General features: G+C 50.1%; 7 protein-coding genes across 7 annotated transcripts; 4 read left to right on the forward strand and 3 right to left on the reverse strand.

Annotated features, from left to right (window-relative positions):
- Nucleotides 1–5158: 5158 nt before the first annotated feature.
- Nucleotides 5159–6889, reverse strand: CGCA056_v012541 (uncharacterized protein; the record flags this gene model as incomplete). Its single annotated transcript, XM_037327785.1, has 1 exon — nucleotides 5159–6889. The coding sequence occupies one exon, from the start codon at nucleotides 6887–6889 to the stop codon at nucleotides 5159–5161; it is 1731 nt and encodes a 576-aa protein (XP_037174154.1).
- Nucleotides 6890–9195: 2306 nt separating this feature from the next.
- CGCA056_v012542 (uncharacterized protein) lies at nucleotides 9196–10542 on the forward strand (the record flags this gene model as incomplete). The annotated part of the gene is made up of 1 exon (XM_037327786.1): nucleotides 9196–10542. One exon carries the CDS (start codon nucleotides 9196–9198, stop codon nucleotides 10540–10542), a length of 1347 nt encoding a protein of 448 aa, XP_037174159.1.
- A 945-nt stretch (nucleotides 10543–11487) lies between these two features.
- Nucleotides 11488–12994, forward strand: CGCA056_v012543 (uncharacterized protein; the record flags this gene model as incomplete). The annotated part of the gene is made up of 2 exons (XM_037327787.1): nucleotides 11488–12521; nucleotides 12577–12994. 2 exons carry the CDS (start codon nucleotides 11488–11490, stop codon nucleotides 12992–12994), a joined length of 1452 nt encoding a protein of 483 aa, XP_037174157.1.
- A 714-nt stretch (nucleotides 12995–13708) lies between these two features.
- Rnf13 (E3 ubiquitin-protein ligase RNF13) lies at nucleotides 13709–16264 on the reverse strand (the record flags this gene model as incomplete). The annotated part of the gene is made up of 2 exons (XM_037327788.1): nucleotides 13709–14012; nucleotides 14061–16264. 2 exons carry the CDS (start codon nucleotides 16262–16264, stop codon nucleotides 13709–13711), a joined length of 2508 nt encoding a protein of 835 aa, XP_037174166.1.
- A 4306-nt stretch (nucleotides 16265–20570) lies between these two features.
- Nucleotides 20571–21738, reverse strand: CGCA056_v012545 (uncharacterized protein; the record flags this gene model as incomplete). The annotated part of the gene is made up of 2 exons (XM_037327789.1): nucleotides 20571–21567; nucleotides 21620–21738. The coding sequence occupies 2 exons, from the start codon at nucleotides 21736–21738 to the stop codon at nucleotides 20571–20573; spliced, it is 1116 nt and encodes a 371-aa protein (XP_037174165.1).
- Nucleotides 21739–22308: 570 nt separating this feature from the next.
- Nucleotides 22309–23151, forward strand: sos7 (Kinetochore protein Sos7; the record flags this gene model as incomplete). The annotated part of the gene is made up of 1 exon (XM_037327790.1): nucleotides 22309–23151. The coding sequence occupies one exon, from the start codon at nucleotides 22309–22311 to the stop codon at nucleotides 23149–23151; it is 843 nt and encodes a 280-aa protein (XP_037174169.1).
- A 486-nt stretch (nucleotides 23152–23637) lies between these two features.
- rpl37 (60S ribosomal protein L37) lies at nucleotides 23638–24246 on the forward strand (the record flags this gene model as incomplete). Its single annotated transcript, XM_037327791.1, has 4 exons — nucleotides 23638–23641; nucleotides 23758–23820; nucleotides 23904–23975; nucleotides 24107–24246. The coding sequence occupies 4 exons, from the start codon at nucleotides 23638–23640 to the stop codon at nucleotides 24244–24246; spliced, it is 279 nt and encodes a 92-aa protein (XP_037174167.1).
- Nucleotides 24247–24375: the final 129 nt, after the last annotated feature.

The raw sequence follows: 24375 nt of genomic DNA on the forward strand, positions 1-24375 counted from the left end.
TAAGTGCTATATTTACATCCTCAAGGGTATAAAGCTGATCAGTTAAAATAGTGATTAAGTGTGCTATTGCTTATGCACCTTTTAATAATTGCGTAACTATAGTAATAATCAGTGTTAGTAAGCTTCCTTAATAAGTAGAGATATAACTTTTAATAAAGTTAGACTGTGAGACAGTTTGTTATAGGTTAGAAGGCGTTTGCAACTGCTAAGGTGGAGGTGTTGAAGGGTTAGCTATAGGAGGTGTAGGCGTCTATAAATATATGTTAAGCTTTTTGATAATATAGTCTAGGTCTTATGGTGAAATTCTAGCGCTTTAGAAAGTAGACCTGATGTTTTCCTTATTAAAAACCTTATTATGGGCTTAGTAGAAGGTAATAAAGAATTTAGACTTAGTGATATGATTTATAGAGGCTCTAATAAATTAGTTAATTTTATCACTATATATGCGTTTTAAAGGCGAATAAAGGGTAATATCTAATAGCTATAGTAGATATAATGAATATATAGGTATATTAATAGTTATAATATTGCTCTACTTATAGTAATTATTAAATTTAGCTAATAAATAGCTTTTATAGCTATTAATAATAAGTATTTAGTAGACACCTTTTATTTAGTTCTTAATATATTTGTTAAAATGTTTAATTTAGTTAAGACCTATCTAATTATCTGTCTATCTATTAGTAGTAGGTTTAATCACTTAGTTGCTTAGAAAACCTGATTCTGTGGTCTAACTGGTAAGGTGGTATATGCTCTTAATAATTATGAATAGAGGGATGTACTACCTGCCTAAATTAATATATTTAATGATTATAGCTTATTTATAGTTATTAGGCTGGACAGACTTTGCTTTGCTATATTAATTAGTATATATAACTATTATTAACATAGTGATTATACCAATTATAAAGCTAGTTTTATTAACATTATATAGGTCCCCCTCTTAGATACTATACTTAGCTATTATATTACATAATAGTGTAAACTACTTTAATATACCCTTAAGATCTTCTTAAAAAGCTTTTTAATAATTATGTAGATAATTAAACTTGGCTTTAGAGCAGGCTGTGAGTTTATAAACTGCCTAGCTTATTACTTGCTAATAGGCTTGCTATTATAGGCTTGCAGCAGGAGATTAACTATATCTTTTATACTGCTGAGGTGGAAAGGAAATCCTCTGGAATCCTATTTAATAACGTATTGGAGAAGTGTTTTCTCTTCGATCGGATTGAGTTTATATCGTTAGGGTTAAGCTTGTTTGCGTTGCGGTTAGTTGTTCATTCTATCAGCTAAGGTGCTTTTTGGGATACCATAGGTCTTTGCAGCATGCGAAATGCTTAAGTTATTACCTGCAGCGCATGTCGATTAGATCGCTTTAATTGCGAGAATAACTTTGTCTTCTTGGGTGTAGATTGGCATTATGGTTATTAAGATTTTACGCGTTAAAGGTTTAAGTGATTTGGACGTAAGAGTGTTTAGAAAAAAACGTCCGGCTGACTGGTCCGGCCGGCTGACTGATGAACCACGTTATATATATATTTTCTTTAAATATATTATTATTAGCTATAAAATATCTAAAGAAATTATATTAAATAGAGATAAAATCTTAACCTTTAAATTCTAGAAATTAATTATATTATAACTTAATGTTAAGTAATTAATATTTACTGCATTTCGCTTATAACCTGATAAATAAATAGAATAGATTAACTAAATCCTTAAAATATATCTCTATACCTATATTGACTATAATTAGAATAATTAGGTTATACTACGACTAATCGCTTAGTTCGCTTATTATAATATAATTAGAAAGAGTGTTAAGAAATCCCCTTTTTATTTTAACTATAAATTTAAGCTAACTATTTATAAAAAACTATAAATAGGTTTAGCTATAATAAAAACTATTACTTCAGTGTAATAAATAAAGAATATCTAAAATAATATGTATAAATAATTTAAGTTTATATAATAAAAAATAACTAAGTTTAGTAATAAATTAAGAATTAAAAACATAACTTTAAAAGAGAGAGATAGCGTCTATTTTATATAGTAATATATTAAAATAAAACTGTTAACATATAACATTCTTTTATAATAATAATAATAATAACATAAGAATAATAATAACGCTTAACTTACTTTAATATTCTATATAAAATAAACCAATAAAGTTTAAGGTACAAAACCTTATATAAAAATACTCTATTTATTATAACCTATAACGTTAATATTGATTATGTAATACGTATAGTTACGTAAGCACCTTATGTAATAGCAGGTTACGTTTCAGGTTATCTTTCCCCTCACTTTTCCCTACTAGAGGATGCAACCTGCCAACAACAACAACCAGACTCATCACAATACATCTGTTCCCTTATTCTTTTCTATACAATTAAATGCTCATAAATGCTCAGAATTATTACCTTTTATCATAACATTACCACATCTATAACCTTATACTATATAGGCGCATATACCACGCCCCTGAATACGCTTATACCTGTGTTAACAAACGACTGAATAATAAACGTAACTATAAAAAACTTAAACTTTTTAGAATTTTATAAACAATTTTACTACTTAACTATAAATTTAAACTCTTAAAAACTATAAAATACTATTTAGGTTTCTATATTTTACTCTTTAAATTAGCCTTATAAAAATCATAAATAAATAATTTTATTATTATAGAAATAATAAACTAAAATATAAAACAGAAAAACTATTTAATTACTAACATAGAAATAATAAATAGAAATACCTAATTAAACAGAAAAATTGTAGATATAAAGATAATACATAGAAACCTAATAGTAACTTATTTAATTAGTATAATAAAATTAAAACCTATATTAATATATTTAATAATATAAATCTTAAAAATAGACTAAATATATTTATAACTTAAAAAGAATAAAAATAATATCTATTAACTATGCCTCTAATATTATGGAAACCTAGCTAGAAAGCTTTTAACTACCTCATTTTTATTAATTACTATTAATACCTTTTTATAATCCTTTTTAAAACCTATATATTCTATTTTATAAATATAATTTAACTTTTTAAATGTTTTATCTATTTTAACTTATACTCTTTATAGTATTTCTATTCTTTTTTTAAATAATATTTTAGTTTCTTCTTCTTCATTATCTAACTGATACAATTCTACTCTGAATTACTCTATTATAATAAAATTAATAAATAAGAAAAACTAACATATAGAGAAAATATATACTAATAAATTATATTGTCAAAAGTATTATAAGAATAATAAACATTATTAATAATAATATATTTCTTATAAACTAGCAAACTTAATAGTATTTTATAATATAAACCCTTTAAGTAATAATAATAATAAAATATAACTTTAACCCCATTCTTAATAATATTAAGAGAATAATAATAATAGTAAAGCGTAGAACTTATAAAATTATTAGTAATATAACTTAATGTAATATTAATATTATAAATAAAATAGGATATATAATGAATAGATTCTTAATCTAAAACTAATAACTTATTTATATTAAGTTTTAAAAATAAAACTTTTAGAGAGAAAACTTAATATTATAACCTATAAATGAAAATAATAGCTGAATAACCTATTTAAATATTAAATGGTTAAAATAACATATTTATACTATAAAATTATAAGAATAATACAAATTCGCTTAAAAATAAAAAAAACTATAATACAAGTTATATAATAATAAAATAAGACTAAATAAACAGTATATATTATTAAACACTTAATAGAAGTTACTAAACGCTTACTAATAATTACTAAACGCTTCCTATTACTTAGTTAGAAATTAATAATAAAACTAAAAAACTGTTTAAAACTTACATATAATATAACCTTAAACCTAGTTCATAGTTAGACTCCTATAGCTTTTTAGTAATTAATTTTATATTTATCCTTAGAATATTTTTAGCTTCTTTTTACTATAAATATTTATTAAGTTTAAGACTGATTACTTTAGCCTCTAACTACTAATCTATAACACAGCTTATAACTTATAACCTAGACTACAACCCTAATATACTGTTACTACATATTAATCCATAGCTTCTATTAGTAAACCCTACTATTAGATAGCTGACCGCAATAAATAAGAGGTACAGAGTGTCACGGGCTAGAGCCCGGCCGAGATCTCCGGCTTTGCCGGAGCAGCTACCGAGACCCAGCTCCGCCGGGTCCACTATTCTGCCGTAGCACACCGCCTAGCCCCGGTGTGCTTCACCGCCGCTAGGCGCCTATCCCTGTAAAGTCCCTTCTTCCTTCTTCAGCTTAGAATAGTCAATCGACGGCACCTCTACGTTGAACAAGCCTAGGGGCCAGCCCCTTACACAGAGAGAGGAAAAGAAAAATCGACGATAATAGTAAAAGTTAATCAACATAAGAAAACCTATTAAGCCTAATATAGGTAGTTATCCGCCCGGTTAGGAAGACTCATTCTAATTATCAAGCACTCTGCTGTCTATATGATGGAACCATGGAAGCGTTCCAGAAGAGCTCTTGGATTCGAGCGAATCACTCCACAGGCAACCTGTACATTCAGATTTCAAAGTCTCAGCAAATGTTTTGGACTGTTAGCTCGGGTGGAGATAAATTTCAATTTGAGAACATTCCGAAATCAGTCCCAAAAGCGGACATTCAATTGGAAAGATACAAATACATAGTTCCTATTCGATGGCACACCAATTGTGATGACTACCTAGCCAAACCTATCGCCTCAGTTCATTGCCCCGCCGCTAACCCCAGAACCACCATCGGTGTCCTTGTCCTGATTAAGCCTGAACGCACTCGACACTTTGCGGACGCTTCCCAGGAACTTCTTGGCTTTTCCAACAGGAGCATCGAGCAGATTGTCCGACTTTTGCTTCGACGGTCCCGCATAGTCCGTTTCGCTGTCTGAATCAGGCTCATGAACAGTCCCTGCACGCCCGGTCTTCGGATTCGTGTAATCACAATTCTCTAGCGAATGAAACCTTCGGATAACCCAGCTATCGAAGTGCCCATGCCGCCAGCCTGGAGGAAACCAGCCCGCAAAGTTGGTGAGCTTCTGGATGGAGAACTGCCCAAAAGGGTGCGGAGGTTTTGTGTAACCCTTGAAAAGCTCGTAGGGTACCTTCCGTTTCGTATCAATCATTGAACGACATAGTCAACCAAGCCGACTCGCGGTTTGTCATTTTCGTATGTCGAGATGAGGATGTTCTCCGGCTCCGGCCACCAGTGCTCGACCCCGGCGTGAAGTTGATGAACGGTGTGCTTCATGAAATTCTTCAAGGTTTTAAGGCGAATCTCCCGGGTCAAGTCAAGCTGTTTGGTCTCCTCGAAGTCAAGATTTGTGGGACCCGTTGGTGGCACCAAGTGATAGTGCTTGTTGCGATAACACAAGTCTTCGATGCTCTTGCCGTGAATGTATTCGATCATGACCGCTCCAACTCGGCGAGTCTGAGCCTTGAACTTTGGATAAGCGGTTCCGAGTGAAAATGTCCAAGACCCATGATACTGAGGTGCTAGGTGCGGGGGCCCTGTCCTTCCTGCCTCCCAGAGGTGTTGATATGCGGCGTTCTCGCGACTGAGGTCGCCATCTGCAATGATGGTGACTTTCCAGGGGCCCTTGTCTGTGTCCGAAACGTCGCCGTAGAACAATGGGTCGAAGACTTTGACGGCGACATGGTCTCCAACATTCAAGGGCTCTCCGTACAATGATGGTTCGTCAATGTTCTTGGGGTTCGCTGTCCATCTTTCCGACTCGGGCGCTTTCGTCACCTTGCAGCGAAGAATCTGACAACCCGCTTCTGAACCGCCGCTGACGAGTCTGTCGACTTCCACCTCTACTTGGAAGCCATCCAACGGATCATCAGACTTGGAAGTGTCCTTCTTCTTGCCCTTTCTCTTCTCTTTTCCCTTCTTTTTGTCGCTGGGGGTTAAAACCGTCGGCGAGAGGGTGCTCTGGGCTTTCTTCGTTTTCACCAGGGGTAGTTGTAGTCGGTGAGTGTCGTGGAAAACTAATTCCGTCCGACTCATTGGTTCCTCTTCTTTCGATAGCATCTTGACTTTGCTGGACAATTTGTCAGGGTTCGCGTAATGAGAGATGCTATAGGGCTCGGGTGGCTCGTGAGGGCTGAGGCGCAGGATCGTTCCGGGTCGATACTGCAAGAAATCTTCCTTGGCGGTAGCGGCATCGTCATTGCGTGTGTGGATGAAATTCCGGGCGCTCTCAGACTCGTCATTGGGGGGCGTTTGAGGAAGCTTCACGAAAGGATTGCCAGTCTCGGTGTTTTGGCCTTCTCCGGCAGGGTCCATGGAGGGCTCAGCTGGAGCTGGGGCCCAAGAAGAGATGTTTCCGTTCAAACGACGAACATAGTCTTCCGCCAGTCCAATCGGTATGTTGGGCGGGAGGGTCGTGCCAGACGGAAACACAATGGGAATGTCGGTTGGGAACTTGCTGCCAGGCGGAATTTTGACACCAGGAGCTACAAGAACATTGGGCGGGATGTAGACCTCAGACGGAACAGCGCTGCCAGAGGGTGTGGTGACGTTGGTCGGAATATTGGTGTCGTCTGGAACGCCTTCGGAGGCTTTCTGTCGACGTTTCTCGGCGTAATATGCAAAGGTCTCCTCAAATCCTCTTGGTCCAGTCGCGGGCTGATTTTGGTGCAGCCATGCGGCCGATATCCGAGCGTCCTCCCGTATGTTCTGCTCTTCCTGTGCGTCGCGGATTCCAACTCCGGCCATATCTTCCGCCAAGCGTGCCATGTCCCTGGATGTGCGTGCTGGCTCGTCGGTCGTAGGCGGTGCTTCTTGGCCAGTCAATCCTTTGTCGTCATCCATGCGACCATGGTCATCTTCTGGGTCACGAGCTTCCATCATGAGTCACGATGTAGCGACTTGTCGTCAACGTGATGCCGATCGGTGACAGCCGAAAAGAAGTAGAGAAATAGGAAAGAACTCTGCAAGTTTCAAAAGTGTCAGCGTCAAATCCGATCTCGAGGAGTGATTTCAAGTAAATTACTTGCGACGCGATTGGCTCCTCAGCTTTGGGGACGTTGCGAATTCAGAGTCGGTTTCGTAGCTGGTGCGGACGCGGAAAAGAAGTCGCGAGCTCGAAGCAAACTATCTGATTGCCAGAATTAAGGTAATGAAGATTCTGCCTCGGTCAGTCAGAAAGGCAACAGCACCTCTGCAGAAAATGCAGAAGACGAAGGTGGGAAAGCCAGGGGTCTTCAATGGACGTACACTGCGATCGAGCCGCGCGTAGCTGAGAAGGGCACAAGCGCGAGGCCGCCAGAAGCTGCAAGGAAAGAGGTGAAGCTTTCTATTCAGACACAAGGCGTGTGTCAAAGCTTTCCGCGGATGAAAAAAAAAAATCTTTGTCTGATTGGGCATGGGCAGTCTGGCGAGACGGTTTTGTTGACGCTCTTCGAAAGAGGAGACTGCAGTCATGCAGGCAGCCGTTAGATTTCTCAGGGTGAAAAATGATTTTTCCAGCGGCGCATTCACCTTCTTGCAGGTCATTCCCCAAAGACCACACAACCCCCGAAAAAAAGGACAATGAGAAGAAGAATTCTTTTTGAATCCCTGTGTCAAAGCTCTTTTAAGGTAAAATTGCAAGCTTACACACGCGAAGGTACACGTATCCTGATGGTGTACCCAACCCTTTGGGATGTATTCGCCCATTTACTACCATCATCTGGGCTCATGAGCAGCATGTACCATCACTTTGACGAGCAGTCAAAGCTTTAACTCGGCATCTGCCTGGCGACTGCGGCTATCCAGTCATTTCTGGGGAACGTGGCGGCCGGCCATTTCACCAGACCTTTCTCCAGTAGGCAGGCAAATCATGCCTAGCGGTTCATGAAAAGCTGGATGTCCAGAAGCCAGCCACGCTAAAACTTTGGAGTCGTCGCCCCTGTTGCGCTTCCCATGGCAACCCGTAGCAACTGGGCGGGAATCTAGTGTCGAATAAGGGCACATGATCTAGATGCCCTTTACTTCTACTTGTTTCATGCTCGCTATCGTACGTAGCACGTTATTGGACGTCTTGGTCAAGGCGTCGGCAAAGGTGGTAGCTTTGAGCTTGGACCGGCTTCGGGTCGGCGTAGGACCAATGATGCGGTGGAGCACCACAAACATCATCTACAAGTCCCTCTGTTGCATCCGTCATGGCACAGCAGGGTTGTCACGCCGCAGTGAGTCGGAGCCAACTCCGTGTGTCAACACGTCTGATCCGTTCAAACACTTGACGGCTAGATTTGCAGTATCACTGAAGCATCAATCCAGTTTACTGGGGTTGTGCCCCTTTATCGTTCATGCCGCCTTGATTGATTCCCGACAGTCCCTGAATGTCGTTGGTGCACGCACGGACATTTCTGTCCATTTACTTTGGTCTGCCATCAAGTCGCTCAATTGATGTGTTCATCAAACACATGTCCATTGCTCTCCAACACAGCCACAAGTTACTCGCCCATTCTCTAGACAACAGAATGCCCCTCTTCAATGGACTGAACCCTGATGAATGTGCCCGTTTTGATAGTTGGTTGTCATCGTTTCCTCTAGATGTTCTAATCGAAATAGTTCAGCATTACACAGGAGAAATAGTTTCGTTTGATCCGCGAGGTTGTCTAGGCTGCGCAGAGAAAGGCTTGAAGACCAGCGTAAATTGTCTCCATATTGCATGCAAATCTTCCAAATACTCACTTGTTCTCCCATTCAGAAGGCAATCTGTCCAAAATGGTTTGCTGGGAAAAGTTTTGCTTGGAAATAGGACGCAGCCTTCGAGGTTACTAACTGGATCGTCTCCACAGCGCCCAATCTGACCAATAATGTGACGCCCCGCCAACGACACCTCTTGGACCTCGACACCTACACGTTATTGTAGCCACACCATTCACACAATCTTGAATAACTTTTTCTCGTCAGATCTAAGTTTCTCCATTTTTACTGACCCGGACCGTAGGTCTCCCGAACATCATCCGGTCTCTCCACGATAAGGTCCCAAGAACTGCGCCCAAATGGACCTGGGCAACTCGTCGCAGGGCCGAAGCTCACAGTCACCTCCCCAAGACAATCAATTGAAAACGGACGAGTCGAAAGATTTCATCAAGTCACGCCTATTAACAAACGTACTCGAACCCGAACCCCACGACACATCACGTCCTGTGACGGGCCTCCCCATGGACCACGACTACTACCCAGAGCTCGCGTGGGGCGGAAGAAGAGGAGGAGGAGGGCTCATGGAGGCACACGATCTCCTCAGGAAGGCGGGATGTCATCCAGCAGCGCTCGAAAACATGGAGCCAAATCCGGACGACGACGACGACTTCTTGGATTCTGGCACTGAAGACGACATTGACGCCGAGTTCGAGTATTACGACCCGGGAAACACTCTCTATCTGGAACCCTATGATCCATGCGAACCCTATGGTGTCGAGGCCTATCCGTGGCCTAACAACAACGACATTGAGCCCGCCATCGTTACCAAAAACATGTGTTACGCCCAGGAAGAAGGCTCGTTGACTCGAGAGGTCTACGATTGGAAACCGACCAGGAAGATCGCAACGACCCCACGCGGTGAGCCCACGAAGCTCGTCGTCAAAATCCAAGATATGCTCGCGGGTGGCGAGACACCTGGTCCCCAGGTGCTCGTTTGCAAGGTAGAGGAACCCTCAGAGGGCTTTCCAGAGTGCGTTGTTGTGAAGATCTGCGACCCCCTGGGCTACAACGTCGACACCAACAATGACGGAACACCCTGGAGAGAGACTTCAAGGGCCGACATACATGTCTGCTGCGAAGCCGCTACACTTGACTTTCTCGAGAAAAGCCCTCTCCTTGGCGACAAGCGCCTTGCCCCCAAGTATTACGGCGCCTTCATCCTCAATGTGCCTAAGATCAACCCAACCGTTGGAGAAGGCGGGCATCGTGAGGTTCCCGTTCTCGTCATGGAGCACATCCAGGGCATAAGTATGTCAGCAATGTGTGCCGTCGATGATGCCGGGGTCTTACGGCCGCCCACATCCCCAGCCAGATGGTACAGCAATGGCACGCACACGCTGCAGATGGATGAAGAGTCGCGTTTGGAGATGCTGAAGATTTTTCTTGACGGCTACGTCCAACAGCTATTTGCAGGCGTTGAGCAACGCCGCATTGAGCCTGAGCATATACTTATTGAGCCAACAGAAAAGAAGTACCAGCCCCGAGTCGCGCTCATCCATTACCGAGACTCGCTGATCGACTCGAAGCACAAGAAGCCGCTCAAGATGTACGAAGACTATGAGCACCCGCCCCATCCTTTCACCAGGTTCAGCTGTCAGAAGCTGCGCACTTTGACTGGTTGGTTCCCGATGAAATGGAAGGATATTGATATGGATATATGGCTCATCGAATCCTTCAATGATGATAAATGGGGCCCGTATCAGCCGAGTAAAATGATACCCGATGGTGTCATCCTCGAGGAGATGGAGAAGAGGGGGAAGATCGTGAAGATGAAGGCAGTAAGGCTGGGTGAAGAAGAGTCAAAGTGATGAGCATATATTACCAGCTTGTGCGGTTAGCCCGTCTAACGAGTATTGCTCAGCATGCCACACGTCTCGACGTTCGAAGAACTAATGACGAGGCTGGCGTGGTGGCCTGCATCCCCCGATTTCACGTGGTTCAAGAATTGTTGTATAGATACCTAATATAGCCGCGAAGCATAGCCCCTGGTCCAGACGAATAACAGAGGAACGACGGCGAAGACAGCGACGACAGTGGCGATGACAGACTATGACAGAGGGAGACGACAGTGGGCATGGGCACAGAGTCTACGAGAAATTAATGTACAGTAACACAGGTAGTCAAAATAGGTGGTCTCTTTCATTTGATAAGGAGCGAAAATGATGGCGTGGCATGCTCGGCCAAGGGAACTGCCGTACCAGAGAATGGCGCTCGCAGGGCCTTCGCTTGGAGCTAATGGTTGACATCTTGATGTCAGGAGGCAGTGGTTTGCGAAACGGAGGCCATCGCTTCTTCGTATCTGGAGGCCGTTCCATCATTTTTCTTCACTTTTCTTATTGCCTCGCATTTTATTGAAACCATGCTGTTGGTGGTTTAAGCTAGCAGAACAATTGTTAGGCAGTCGTCCTTGAGGAAGAAAAAAGTACCTCCGCAGCGAGAGCTGGACTACGTTTTAATTCCCACATGAATCAAACCGCCTTCGCTTTCACCACCAAGGTCTCTCTCTTCTTTCTTGCCGTCCCGTTCTTTCATAACCAAACGCGCAGATTAGGTTTCCAGCTCACGAGTAAACCTTTACAGACCAGCCTGGTAGCCCAAGAGTTTTCTCCTTCATCCACCTCGCCACCTACAAAATCTATTTCTTCCCATTCTTCCCTCCTGGACGGCATCGCACTTTCTCTCCAACCACCTGACACACTACACATCGCCAACACTTCCACATTCTCTCAACCACCACTGTCCTTTGTGCGAGCATGGATCCTCGTCACAACCCGCCGCCCGAACCCACGTCCAGTCATGCCAAGCGCAGCGGCAATGTGATGAGCGTCGGAGCCGTGATGAGCGGTGAGGCCGAGACGAGTGCTGACGTGGGCAGCGTGAGCAGCGAGACCATCATGAGCACCGCATCTGCGTCTGACGGCGATAAATCTGAGCAGCATGTGCCACCCACGAACCTAGATGAGACGCCGAAGAACCGAACCGAACCAAGTCGCGAGAACCAATCCTCCAAAGTCTCGGATGAAGACGCAGACTATGAGAAGCGCATGGAAGAGTATCGTCAACGCTACCAAGAAGATCTGGGACGACATTTCGGCAAGCGGTCTGATGATGATGAGGAAGATGATGAAGATGACGAGGATGCACCGCTGGACCCGTTCTTCCAAAAGCTTCTCTCGCCATGGGACCCCGAAATCGACATCATCGACCCGCGAATCCACAACCCCGACGACCGCGACGATCCGACCCCGCTGCCGCCACAGATCGAGACCGACGAGCTGTACATGGACGACTACATCCCAACCGACTGGCAACAGGCCTACAAGCCCGGAACCTCCATCGTCCTCGTCTCCCTCAAGCTGGTGAAGTTCCTCTCAGGCGGGCCCTGGTCAGGCCCAGCGGTGTTCCTCTGCGAAGTCACACAAGGCGCCCGCGCCTTCGCCATGCCCCAGCGCGTCGTCGCAAAGTTCCAAGACCCGATGTTCTTCCAGGCCAGCCCCCCGCCCGACCAGCCCTTCTACAACGAGTTCGACCGCGCCAACTTCAACCTGAGCCGCGAGGCCGGAGCATACGAGCAGCTGCGCACGACAAACTGCCACGGCGCCCCGCACCTCGCCCCAGCCTACTTCGGCGCCTTCACCGCCGAGATCCGCACCACGAACCCGGCTCTCATCGGGGACCACCCGTTCCTCCCCCGCAGCGTCGGCGTCATCCTCCTCGAGCACATCGATGGCGTCTCCATATCCTCCCTCTGCGACAGACACGGCCCCGAAGGCGCCCTCACGCCGCGGTACCACGACGCCCCCCGCAACGCCTTCGGCCAGCTGGACATGAGCCCCCCCCAGCCGGCTGGACATGCTCAAGACGTTCATGGACGGCTTCGTCCGCCAGCTCTTCGCGGGGGTCTACCAAGAAGAGGCCATCAGCCCCGACCACATCCTCGTCGCCCCGGCCGCGGACGGCCGGGCCCGCGTCGCGATGATCCATTACCGCGACTCGCTGGTCGACTGCAAGTGTATGAAGCCGCAGAGGACCTACGACGATTTCCCCCACCCGCCGCACCCGTACACCATCTTCAAAGACGCGTACCACCTGAGTGCGCTCGAGGGATGGTTCCCTTGCCAGTGGACGGACAAGGACAGTGATGAGCTTGAGGAGTGGCTGATCAAGACCTTCGACGACGACGCCTTTGGACCGTACCACCCTCTGAAAATCGGAACAAGTGACAACGGTGGAGAAAAGAAAGCTGGAGAAGCAGTCTGAACGGGAGGAAGAAACGCAGAAAGGAAGAAGAGGGCGCGAGCAAAGATGACGCACGGCGGGGGTAATGCCGGATTTTGTGGACGGATATCGTGGCTGTGGGCTGCTGAGAGGCTAGAGTAGCATATATCTAGATACAAATCAACTTGTTCTCGAAATCAAACTCTTTATATTTTCTTCAGGATGTTGGTCGTATCCTTGTTTTTGGTAAATGTTTGTGAAGAATGGCCGATGATGCGGTTCGTAGTGGAACAGAACAGCGGGAACCAGAATTTTACTCGTGCAGTATAGTCACGGACGGGTCGACTTCGTTTTCCAACAAATTTGTGCGTCTTCTCCTACAGACAACGGGTATAATAAGACACTACCTCCCGGCACTTCTGCCCATACCAGCAGCAACACACCAAGGTGAATCGAAAACCAAAAGAACAGAAAACAGCGCATTCAAGCGAGTGTAGTGCGTTTTCCCCCATCCCAGAACACCCAAACGAGAAACACAGAGGAAGAGGGGAGGGCCGCTTCGCCCGGCTCCTTCTCCAAATGCAACCCAGCCCAAACGTGACACCTGTGTCCCAGAAATGCCGTCAACCCTGATTACGCCGTATACCCCCATTTCTCCATGAGTCGCGGCCATGCTTTCGAGACCCGCAACATGTGCAGCAAAAGAGTCAAATACCAAATCGCAAATGTTCATGAGTAGAGTTTGTGGTGAGAGGGCTACCTGCTGCGGTCCTCTTGGGGTGGTTGGCTGGAGCGAGATGACGAGCCGAACGAGTTCGAGAGCATGTTTAGCCACCCCTCCGGTCTATTTTGGCGTCCTCTGGGTGCGGGTGAAAGGATACCCTGCTCGACATCCTCGTCTCTGTCCCGCGAGCCGGAGCCTTCGGCTTCTACTTCGTCATCGGAGTCGTCATGGTAGGCTTCGTAACGGGGACTCGAGGGGGAACCTCTGGCGAGCGAGCGCACGACGTCGCCCTTGCAGATCGGGCACGTGCGGCGGCGTGTCGTCAACCAAGGTGTACTGACAGAGGTTAGCATAGACTAAGACCGGAAAATTAGAGATACTCACATGCACTCCGCGTGAAACTCGTGGCCACAGGGGAGGCTCATCACGCGGCTGACACCATCGACGTACTCCTCCAGACAGACCACACACTCGACCTGGCGACCCATGTACTTCTTCCACTCGCTCGAGTAGCTGCCGTTGGCCTTTTCATGTTCTGGCCTCGCGGGGGATCTAGGCATTTGTAGGGCCGAGTTGACAGACAGCAGACTCTCCGACTCGGGAATGCCTGTCGTCGTTCTAGAACGAGGTCGGGGCCTAGTCGGAGTCTGCTGAAGCAGAGGCGTGGTGGGCGTGGCACTGGTGGGCGAAGGCATCCTAGGCGAGGGGACGGGCGACGCAGCGACGGTGTGGTAGGTTCGCACGGGCAGGCGCTCGACGACAGACTTGGGTGCCCTCCAGCGTCTTCTACGGATACGAGCGCGAAGGATGAGAAGGGCATAGACGACGCTGAGAGTAATAAGAGGGCTGATGACAAGCACCAGCAGGGTGTCGAAGAAGGGGCTTGAGCTGCTTGACGGGGTAATCGTGACCCAGAGGCCATCGTGGCCAACTGGTTCTTCGTCGTCGTCGGGGATGGGGTCCACGACCTTGGGAGGATCCTTGGCCTTCTCCTCCTTGGAGAAATCGGCGCCATCGTCGTCTCCAAAGATCTTGGACATCAGGCCTCCGTGGGAGGAAGAGTCCTTGCCAGACGAAGAGCCCTTGGCTTCAACAGGGGGCATGTCAGGGTTGTACTCGCCGCTGCCCGGGGTGATGCTTCCGCCCTTGGGACCGCTGACATCCTTTCCATTCTTCGCGTTTGACTTCTTGCCGGCCTGCTCCTTGGAAGCGTCCTCCTTGTCCTTGGTCGCTGGAACGTCCACCAGATCCGGGTCGCGCCAGTCTTGAACGCCGATCTGGAAGCTGTCTTCGTTCTTACGGGACTCGGCGACCTTGCCCTTGCCCCGCTTGGCAGCCTTTCCAAGACCATCACGAATGGCTCTATCCTTCTCCTCGTTCCAGTCGTCAACGAGAACCCAGTTGTGGCGGCCGCTGCTCGGGGGTTGAATGCTGCCGTCCCCGGTTGCAGAGCTGCGGCCCCAGCTGAAGAACCACCTGAACCATCCAACGCGGGGCTTGGCCTCCTCGGCTTTGGTGGAGGCCTGCTTCTTCGGGGCCTTGACCTTGGGAGGGGCTGTCGACTTGGGTGTGGGCATGGGGGTCGCCGCAGCGGCCTTTTGCTTGGTCTTCCTGTTCTTCCGGTTCGTGCCATCGGACTTGAGGACCTTCAAGGCAGGGCGGCCGTGCTCGTCGATGGTGTCCTCGATGAAGCTGCCCGGCTGAGTGAGAGAGGACAATAGGTGGGCTGTAGTCCGTGCGGTGAAAACGGAAGGAATGGAGACGTTGGAAGTGTCGCCTCTGGCGAACATCTGGATCAGCGGACCACCTCTTTGGTTGTCGCCGACGATGAGGGCAATAGCACCGCGGCGCTGCGCCCACTTGACCTTCTCCAGGAAGCCGCAGCCGCCACGGCTGAGCAGCACAATCTTCCCGGCGATCTCCGCCGCCTCTTGTATCGACTGGATATCGGCGTGGGTCGACTCGGTGGACAGAGCGCTGTGGTTCGGCGGGGGCTTTCTGGCGAAGCCCTGGTGGAGGTAGTCATCGGTGCCGTCGTCGAGGGGTCGGATCTTGGACTTCAACCGCGCTCCGGGTGGAGGCACGGTATCATCGGGAACGACATCCTTGGCGGTGGTGTCCCGCTTGTGGTGGCTCGGCTTGCCAGCAGCAGTGGCAGCCTTCGCGTCGGCCTTCGAGATGCCCTTGGCGGCAGACTTGAGGATAGCATTGGACTTGCCGTCCTCCCAGCCGGGAATATCGCTGCAGCCGAGCTCACCTTCACCCTCGCCTTCCTGGAGGTTATCGTCGGCGAAGCCGCTGCCAATCCATAGCTGGCCACTCAGGCCCTTGGAGGGAAGGTTCGGACCGAAGGCGGCAGGGCGGGCGACAAAGGAGGTGCTGTTGTCGTCGGTCAAGCTGATGGCGGCATTCGGTGTAAAAATTGAGAAGGGCGCTGTGAAGGAGAAGAATGTCGTAAATCGTGATTGCGGGACAGCGGCCGGGGCGATTACGGTGTTGGATCGCGCCAGCGATGTGACGGAGCGGCAGAAGAGGAAGAGGGAGGCGGCGAAGAAAAGGACCAGGATGGCGATTCTCGGAGTACGCATGATTGGTATCGTAACGGGTCGTTATAGTGTGTAAAATAAGGAAAGGAGAGGTCGAAGCTCCTGATCGTGTGTCGAGGAGATGAGGCAACGGGGAGTTCGGAGCACGGCGCGAGGGCCGTCCGGTAAATCGTGCAGTCGAATGTGGTGACTGTAGGCAGGAACGAGGTTGCGAAGTCGTCGACGGTCGAGCAGCTGCTGGCAGTGGCTCAGCGGCGGACTGCACAGGTGCCGATCATGCGCGGAATCATGTGCGATGGGAAGCCGCCGGTTGTGGTGACGATGACGAGGCTGAAGGCGATGGAAGGAGGGGAGAGACTGTCTCGTTCGAGGATGGATGACAAAGGCGGATGCGGCCCTCTGTGGTCGCCGGGAAGGGTCGGGTCAAGGAAGGAGAGAGGGTAAAGAGTACGAAAAGAAGACTGGGCGTAGAAGTTGGGGGCGGGAAAAAATGGTGATGACGAAGATGTCGATCAGGATATTTTGCAAAGGCAGAAAGAAGTCAGAAGGTATGTTCGCAAGATGCACGCAGCGCGGAGCGGTGCAGCGGCGCCATGCAGAGACAGGAACCGGAGGCAGACGCAGCAGCAGCGAGGTGAAGGAAGCAGGGACAAGAACTCGGGTGACGAGTGGAGACGGGAGGGCGAGTGTGAGGTCGCAGCAGCAGCGGGTGGCGGGGCAGTGTTGTTGTTTAGGTGCCGGGGCCTTCTGTCTTTTTGGGTGCTGTGACTGCCCGAGGGCAGCCGTGGAGGACGGGGTGGAGGTGAAGGAAGTCACTTTTCCTACAGATGGCCCAGCACAGTGACACACACACACACACACACCACCTGGACCACACAATGACGGCCGGGCGGGGGGCACCTCACGCTGGACTTCAGGCATGGGTGGAGTCGCCTCGGGGGTTAGGGGCCCTGTCTGGCTGAGGTCGGCGTCGGTGGGCGCATCGGGAGAGGTGAGGTCTCGGGGGTGGTACCTACACTGTGGCTGGAGGACGCGGGCCCTCCATTGTTCTTTTGGCTGTCACTGGCCCCGTCCCTCGTGCGCTGTTTCCTCCTCTCTGTCTGCGGATGGCACCATCCAATCCGATCCAGCATTCCAGTCCATTCCAATAAAGCCATTCTCGGTTTTGACCGGCATCCTGACTTGCTCGGCGGGTGGGCAATGAGCTCACCAGCTCACCATGCATCAACCCAAGCAGGACTCAAGAACAGAGGCCATGAATAAGGGCCCGCAACCGTCACCGTCACTGACTGACAGATTTTTCTCTCACGACACAGGGGCACCTTTTGACTTTTCTCGTTTCCTGCCATCCTGGTCGCAACCCCGAAAAAGATCTCCCTCCCGACGAATGCAGGCAAGGTACGGCAGACACAGATTCAATGGGAGCAAGCACCGGCCAACAGACGCACCCAATGGCCAGTGTCAGGATAGCAGGGGCAGGCCGTCCCTCGGCCGGCTTTGGCGGCACGCTCAAGTCGCACTTGGCCGGAAGGCAACAGCACCGTCGCCCCCAATGTTGGCTCGGCTGGGCCACCGGTGCCAGTGCCGTCTTGGTATTGTTCAGATTGTATCCAAGTCTTGGGAGGTCTTGCCTTCTGGTCTTCGGTGGGCCGGCGCGTGTATATAAAGGTCGAGTCCACTGTCCAGGAGTGAGGAGTTGGTAAGAGGTCTCCGCGGGATGAGATGCGATGCCCACGCTTCCGCCAAACAACCCCCGATTCCCCACCTCGAATGCTTCACCATTCAGGGCGCGGTGAGAGATTCAGTCGCAGCCGGAGGTGTGTGGGTGCCGGTCCTGTCAGACTTGACGCCGGCCGCCACAATCGAAATGAACCAGGCGGGTGACTGGACAAGAGGGCTGTTTACAAGCGCCAGTGCCGACGGCTTCTGCTCTTTGTTTCACCATATTTGATGTCCATCTTTTACTCGTATCCATTCATGACATTCTCCAGCCTTTGCGTGTATGAAATACGTTTTGTACGAATACGTGCATCTCACTGTCTAACAGACGGGAAATGAAGGTGACGAATCTGTGTCCCCATACTCCATCCCAAGGCAGTACGCTGAGGCTGAGCGACCCCTCTCCAACCTTTCCTCCTCTGCCTCCAGGGGGAAAAAACACCAACCGCGCTATCAATGACCTCACATCGACGCCGGCGCATGGACAACCCCTCGTGACCAAAAAGTTTCACTCGGCCAGTGTGTGTGTGTGCTACCCACTCAGTCAGTCAGTCAGTCACCTCGCCTCTGCTGACGGCTTGACATGGTCTAGATCCATCCAAAGAAACATCTTCCTCCGGCTGAATGAATAACTCAACCGCCATCACCTGCACCCCCAAACAACCAACATTGAAGCCATCTACCAGATTGCACATCTGCAACCTCCCGCCCGCAACAGCCGTGTGTAAAGTGCATGTATGAGTCGCAATGCTACTCCGAGGATAAGCTTCAACGACAACAATCGTTCCCCCGTCTCACGTGTCCACTAGATCCCCAAAACCCTCCAACAATCCCACCGCACGCGACACGTCGACTATCATAGCGTCTCACCACCAATACCCCAACGTTGTGATAGTCCCCCTCACTACTCGCGCTCCGACACCACCAAAAACTCAATTCGCCCCCGGCGCAGTCCCCTTCCACCTCACATCTACAGCCTCGTCAACTCCATGCCATTCTATTAGCTCCACAACAGATTTGGCATGAACGATCCCAAGCCACACAAAGCCTCGCACGCTCAGCCTCCTCTCGACGACGTTTCTGTCTGCAAGTCATGAAACAAGGAACCACCCAGAATCCACTGACGCCGACGATCACGACCCCCTCCGCCCTGCTCCAATCCGATCTTTCAAAGAATAGAAAAATCAAGAAGAGCCTCCCATTCCCAAGCCCATCTACAACCTGTGGCTTGCCCAACATCTAACCCACAAGCATTCCTCAAGTCCGCAACCAGCCTCCGTACCTGAACAGCCCATAAAGCAGCCATCCCCGTCATCGTCGCATCCAACACCGGCCTAGCGGGTCCCAAGAACCCCTGCCCGCACCTCAAGAGAGCTACCCTCTTTTGTTTCACATCAAACCCCCTCCCAGCCCCAAGGAGCGAAGAAAGCGTGTATGATCTGCGACCACCCCCTCCTTTGACGTTTGTTCGTGAAACAAGAGACAAGCATGCGCCGTTTGCAGGCATTCTTTCTTTCTCCAAGCCTGCCGTCTGCGGCTTATGACCAGTGACATCTCCTCTGGACGTATCATCCATTTCAATCCAATTGGCCTGGAGAGGCGGCTCTCGCGACTACATGTGCCAAACTTCAAGTAGTCGCAGACGATGCAGGTAGACTGCGACCTTCAGCCTCATCTCAAGTCTTTCTTTTAAGCATCCGTCGATCTACCGCATCTTCGGACGAAGCCTCGTTGAACTTGTGAGATACACTTGTGGAGAGCATCTATCTGGTTTGAGGCTTTCTCATTGGACGATCGTGCAAGTGATGTATCTCTGCTGTTGATGTCTGTCAGCCCTCATTGTCTTCTTCCGTCGCGTCTGTCCTCAACGTGTGTAGTCACAGTCAGGTCTTGGCTACTCTCTCACTGTCTGCAACGCGGCTGGCCTCATCACGTCCAATGCAGGGTGGATCTTGTCCCGCAGCGAAGTTCATCAAAGCCAGAACTGGTGCTCTTCAGTCTTGTGTATCTCCTTAATCCAGGAATACGCCAGTCTCGCCATGATAGGAATCGGCTTTCCATCTTTCAGTCATTCGAGGTATGATTCTTCGAATTGGGTCGGCGCCAAAGATGGAAGTATTCTGATGTTCTCACGCGCTCGGGCGGGATCGTGTTGAGTGGCTGTTGCCGTTCTTTACGGCACTATGATTCGAGTTGAAATTGGGCTGCAATAATCTTGAAAGATGCGGAAGGAAGACTATCTTCGTGGAAAGGTGGTATTTTCATCAATGTTGCCCACGGCCGCTCATACACAACACCAGAACTCCATGGACTCCAGCAATTCTTTGATATCGTGAGAAATGCCCTCGTCTTACAGGTTCAATTAGTCCTCGAACCAAGTCTATCTCAAGCAGAGACACCCACAGCGGGAACACCACCCTAAACTCCCATATCGTCGCTAGATGCCTTTTTCGACTACAAAAAATCATTAATCACAAATATAAATCATTTCAACTTGAGGCCGATCCAATATGCAAGAAATGCCGCCCTGTCATGATGTAACCAAACATGCGCCCCGCGAACACCACGCCATAGCAGAAGTACGATCCTATCCCACGTCGCAAGAGAGGCCAACCAAAGGGTGCTCCCGTCAGTTAAACTCGGAAAACAGCCCGCTTATCCCGCCCTCTTTGCCGCGATCCCACTCCCTCTTCTCCCCGGCCTTGGCCCATCGCACGTCCTTCTCGTCCTTCTGCTCGCCCGTCCGCCACTTCTTGATCATGTCCTCGCCGTACCCGGCCGCCCGCATCCGCTGCTCCTGGTTCTGCCGCCACTTCTGCCTATCCCTAAAGGCCTCCACGGCGTCGTCCCAGTTCTCCGCGCCGGCGCCGGCTGTATCCTCCATCTCCACGTCCATCTTCGGGTCGTAGTCCGCTTCGAAGCGCTTGTCGATGCCGGACAATGCTGACGCTGCGCCGCGGCCGCGTGATCGTACAGGCTCCGGCGGTGCGGGGCCGATGAACTCGTCGAGCGGATCCGAGTCCGACACAGCGGCGGAATCCTGCCTCTGCGCCGCGCGCCGGCTGCTGCCTTTGATCGAGAACTCCGTCCGCTCCCTGCTCCGTTCTCTCCTCGTGCGGTGACTCGCTGACATCAGATCCTCGCCATCTCCGTCTTTGCCCTTGCCGCTGCCGAGAGGCGACCTGTGACGATGCCTCCTAGACTTGTCGTCAGGCGAGCGCGATCTCCGCCGGCTGCTCTTGTGCCTCCGGCGTTCCTCGCGCTCAGAGTCCGACTCGTCCCTGCTGCGGTGATGTCTCCGGCCCCCACGCTCGGGCGACTCGCTCCTCCTGTCCCTGTGCCGTCTGCGCGGCGGCGAGCCGTCCTTCTTATGCGACCGCTCGTCCGCCCGTACAGATTTCTCCTTGTGCCCGCCGAGAATCGCCTTGATGTCGCCCATCTGTCGCTTGCGGATGTCCTGCGGGCCGGCGCGCTTCCGTCGCTCCTTCTCCTCGGCGTGCTCGAGGTTCTTCAGCCGTGCTTGTGACTCGGCGGCCTCCTTGGCGAGGAGGTTCTTGTTGTGCGTGTTGGTGTCCTTGATGATGTGCCGCAGGAAGCGGGTGTTGGGCTTGGGCATGTTTGCCGGTCTGTCGGGGTTAGGACCACGGGTATGTTCAGTCGCGGGCTGGTGGGACGTACTTCTTGTCGGAGCGGAACGCCTCCATGCCCATGCTCGAGTATTTCAGCGAGCAGTCGTTTGCTTCCTTTGCGAGGAGCTCGGCGACGTAGTCGTCGGTGAGTACGGTATCGTTCGTCATCGCGGCGGACGTTCTTTCCATAGCCAGTCCAGAGAGCGTGGTCTTATCGCGACCCTTCCGACTATGGCGCGATTCAGGAAGGTGGTGGTAGCATCGAGCGTATGGTAAGGTTGCAAGCGTTTAAGTAGACGGATGACGTGAGCTTAAGCCACCAGCTGCGTACTTCCGAAGTCGGCAAGGTGTATGGGCAAACGATGTGTTCAATAAGGCAACTGCTTGAAGCGATTCGGAATGGCTGCGGGGTTGCGTTGAGATGGAGCAAGACGTTGTCGCAAACTGTGGCGGACCGGAGATTGATCGACAGAGCAAGAGTCAATGGAGAAAGACCAGTTGGATGAGTTTCCGATGGGGGTGGCCGTGCAGGACGACAAGAGCATTATCCGATAGCGATAACGATAAGAGACCTGGCCGGTGCGTTTCCCATTTCGGACGCAAGTAAACAAACGTCACCACACACTGGACCCTGCATCCTGTCGGACAGCGCCAGCAACCTTACGATTCAGGAGTTCGTCCCTTCATACGCGACACACGAATTGCAAAAAGATCGCGTTCAGTCTCGGAACTTTCACAATGGACGCGACAAAAGCGGCGCAGGTTCTGCGCAAGATCGAAGACCTCAACGAAAACCACGAAATCTCAATCATCAAGCTCAGCGAACCCATATCCAGCGCGGGCACGCAAGAATCACGACAACGAACCTCGGATGCATCCAACGCCTCGCAGGATGCGACGACGCCAGACAGCCTCGACGCCGACCTGGCGCACTACAAGGAGCTCTTCGCCAAGCTGCGTTTCTCCTACGTCGAGCAGGTGACCAAAGAAAAGTTCATCCGCGCCATCGTCGGCGACCCGCCCGTGATCGTCACGCCGCAGGAGAACCTCGAGCTAGAGAAGGCGAACCTCGAGGCCAAGGCGCAGCTCAAGGCACTCAAGGTCGAGGTGGCGGACATGGTGACGGAGCTGGAGAAGAAGGGCAAGGAGCTCGCCAAGCGGTACGAGGGCGTGCAGCTGGACACGGCGAAGCTTAAGGAGCTACCGGACAAGATTCTCGAGTTGGAGGAAAAGGTCGCGGAGTTGAAGGAGTCACAGGCGCCGGGGCAGAGTCCGCAGATGAACTTGCCATTGGCCAAGACGCTCGAGCTGGTCGACGAGAAGAAGAGGCAGCAGCAGCAGCTGGACCGCGGGTTGGAGCAGTTGCAGGCCAGGGTGCCGAGGAAGAGAAAGGAGATGGAGAGATTGCAGGCGGAGTTGCAACCACTAGAGGTCAAGAGGCAGAACAGCAAGGCCGCGGCGAAAGAAGCGCGGAGGAGAAAAGAGGGCGCAGGCGGTGATGAAGATGACCTTGAGGAGCGGGGTCGGTGGTTGAGAGCCAGTGAGGCGGTACTCAAGCAGATGCTGGATATTCAGGGGTGAGCAGCAGTGTTATGCGTCTTTGGTTAATTGGTGGACGATGTCATGATTTTTCGTATACCCGCGAGGCAACCTGGAATGCTCGGAATGGACGGCGTTGGCTGGAGTAAAGACAATCGAATTGATTCAAGGCTCGCAACATTTATGCCTTCCACCAAGTTCACAGTGACAAAACTCACTATGCGCGTCGACGCACCTGCATTGCCGCCCCCTCAAAATCATGTAGTGGCCCATGCGCCGCCCAAAAACTTGCTGATTGGCCACAACCTTCACCACCTATCGCGAAGCCCGGGTCATGTGACTCCAGCATCCACCCGAGGTTCTGCCGCCCGAGGACCGCAAAAAAGCCCCAGTCGACCAAATTGTGTGCGCTCGGCTAGGGTCTCGAAATTTTGACACCGCGAGACGCTTCTCAAGATTCCTCCGCAAACCAACTAACCGCACCAGCAACCACAGCACCACCATCGTCGACCACCGAATACCGCCAAGATGAGTACGTGACGCCCTGCGATTGCCGTCGTTGTCGTCGTTGCAATCGGCATCGAACGAGCCAGACGATGTTTCGTGTTTATTTCGCGATGGGACGGAAATGCTAACAGTCGTCTGCAGCGAAGGGTACCTCCTCGTTTGGTAAGAGACACAACAAGACGCACGTTCTGTGCCGTCGCTGCGGTAAGTCGAAACCAACGAGTCGGGGGAGGAACGCGACTCCTCCCACGAAATTCCGACGACGTCCAAGCTGATGAGATGTTTAGGTCGCCGCTCTCTTCACGTCCAGAAGCACACCTGCTCTTCCTGCGGTTACCCCTCGGCCAAGACCCGCAAGTGTACGTTTTTTTTCCCACACAATCCCCGACGACGCCTCCGAAATACCACCATTCGAGATTCCCTCATTCAATCATCAACAAAGAACCCCCAACCACCGAGGACGGATATGCTGACGTAGGAACCAATGCAGACAACTGGTCCGAGAAGGCCAAGCGCAGAAAGACCAACGGTACCGGCCGCATGCGCTACATGAAGGACGTCTCCCGCCGCTTCAAGAACGGCTTCCAGTCCGGCGTCCCCAAGGGCTCTACCGTCCCCGCCTCGGCTTAAACGAAGAACCATAAACCTTTTTTCCTCCGAGCGGTTTATTCGATGCGTTAACTTCTTCGACGATGGGAATGTAAAGGGTGTCGACATGGGGGTATCTGTGCATTCGGGCAATCAAGGGGGGGAGCAAAA

Source organism: Colletotrichum aenigma (assembly GCF_013390185.1).
Source record: "Colletotrichum aenigma strain Cg56 chromosome Unknown KSG_Cg56_contig08, whole genome shotgun sequence".
NCBI lineage: Eukaryota > Fungi > Ascomycota > Sordariomycetes > Glomerellales > Glomerellaceae > Colletotrichum > Colletotrichum aenigma.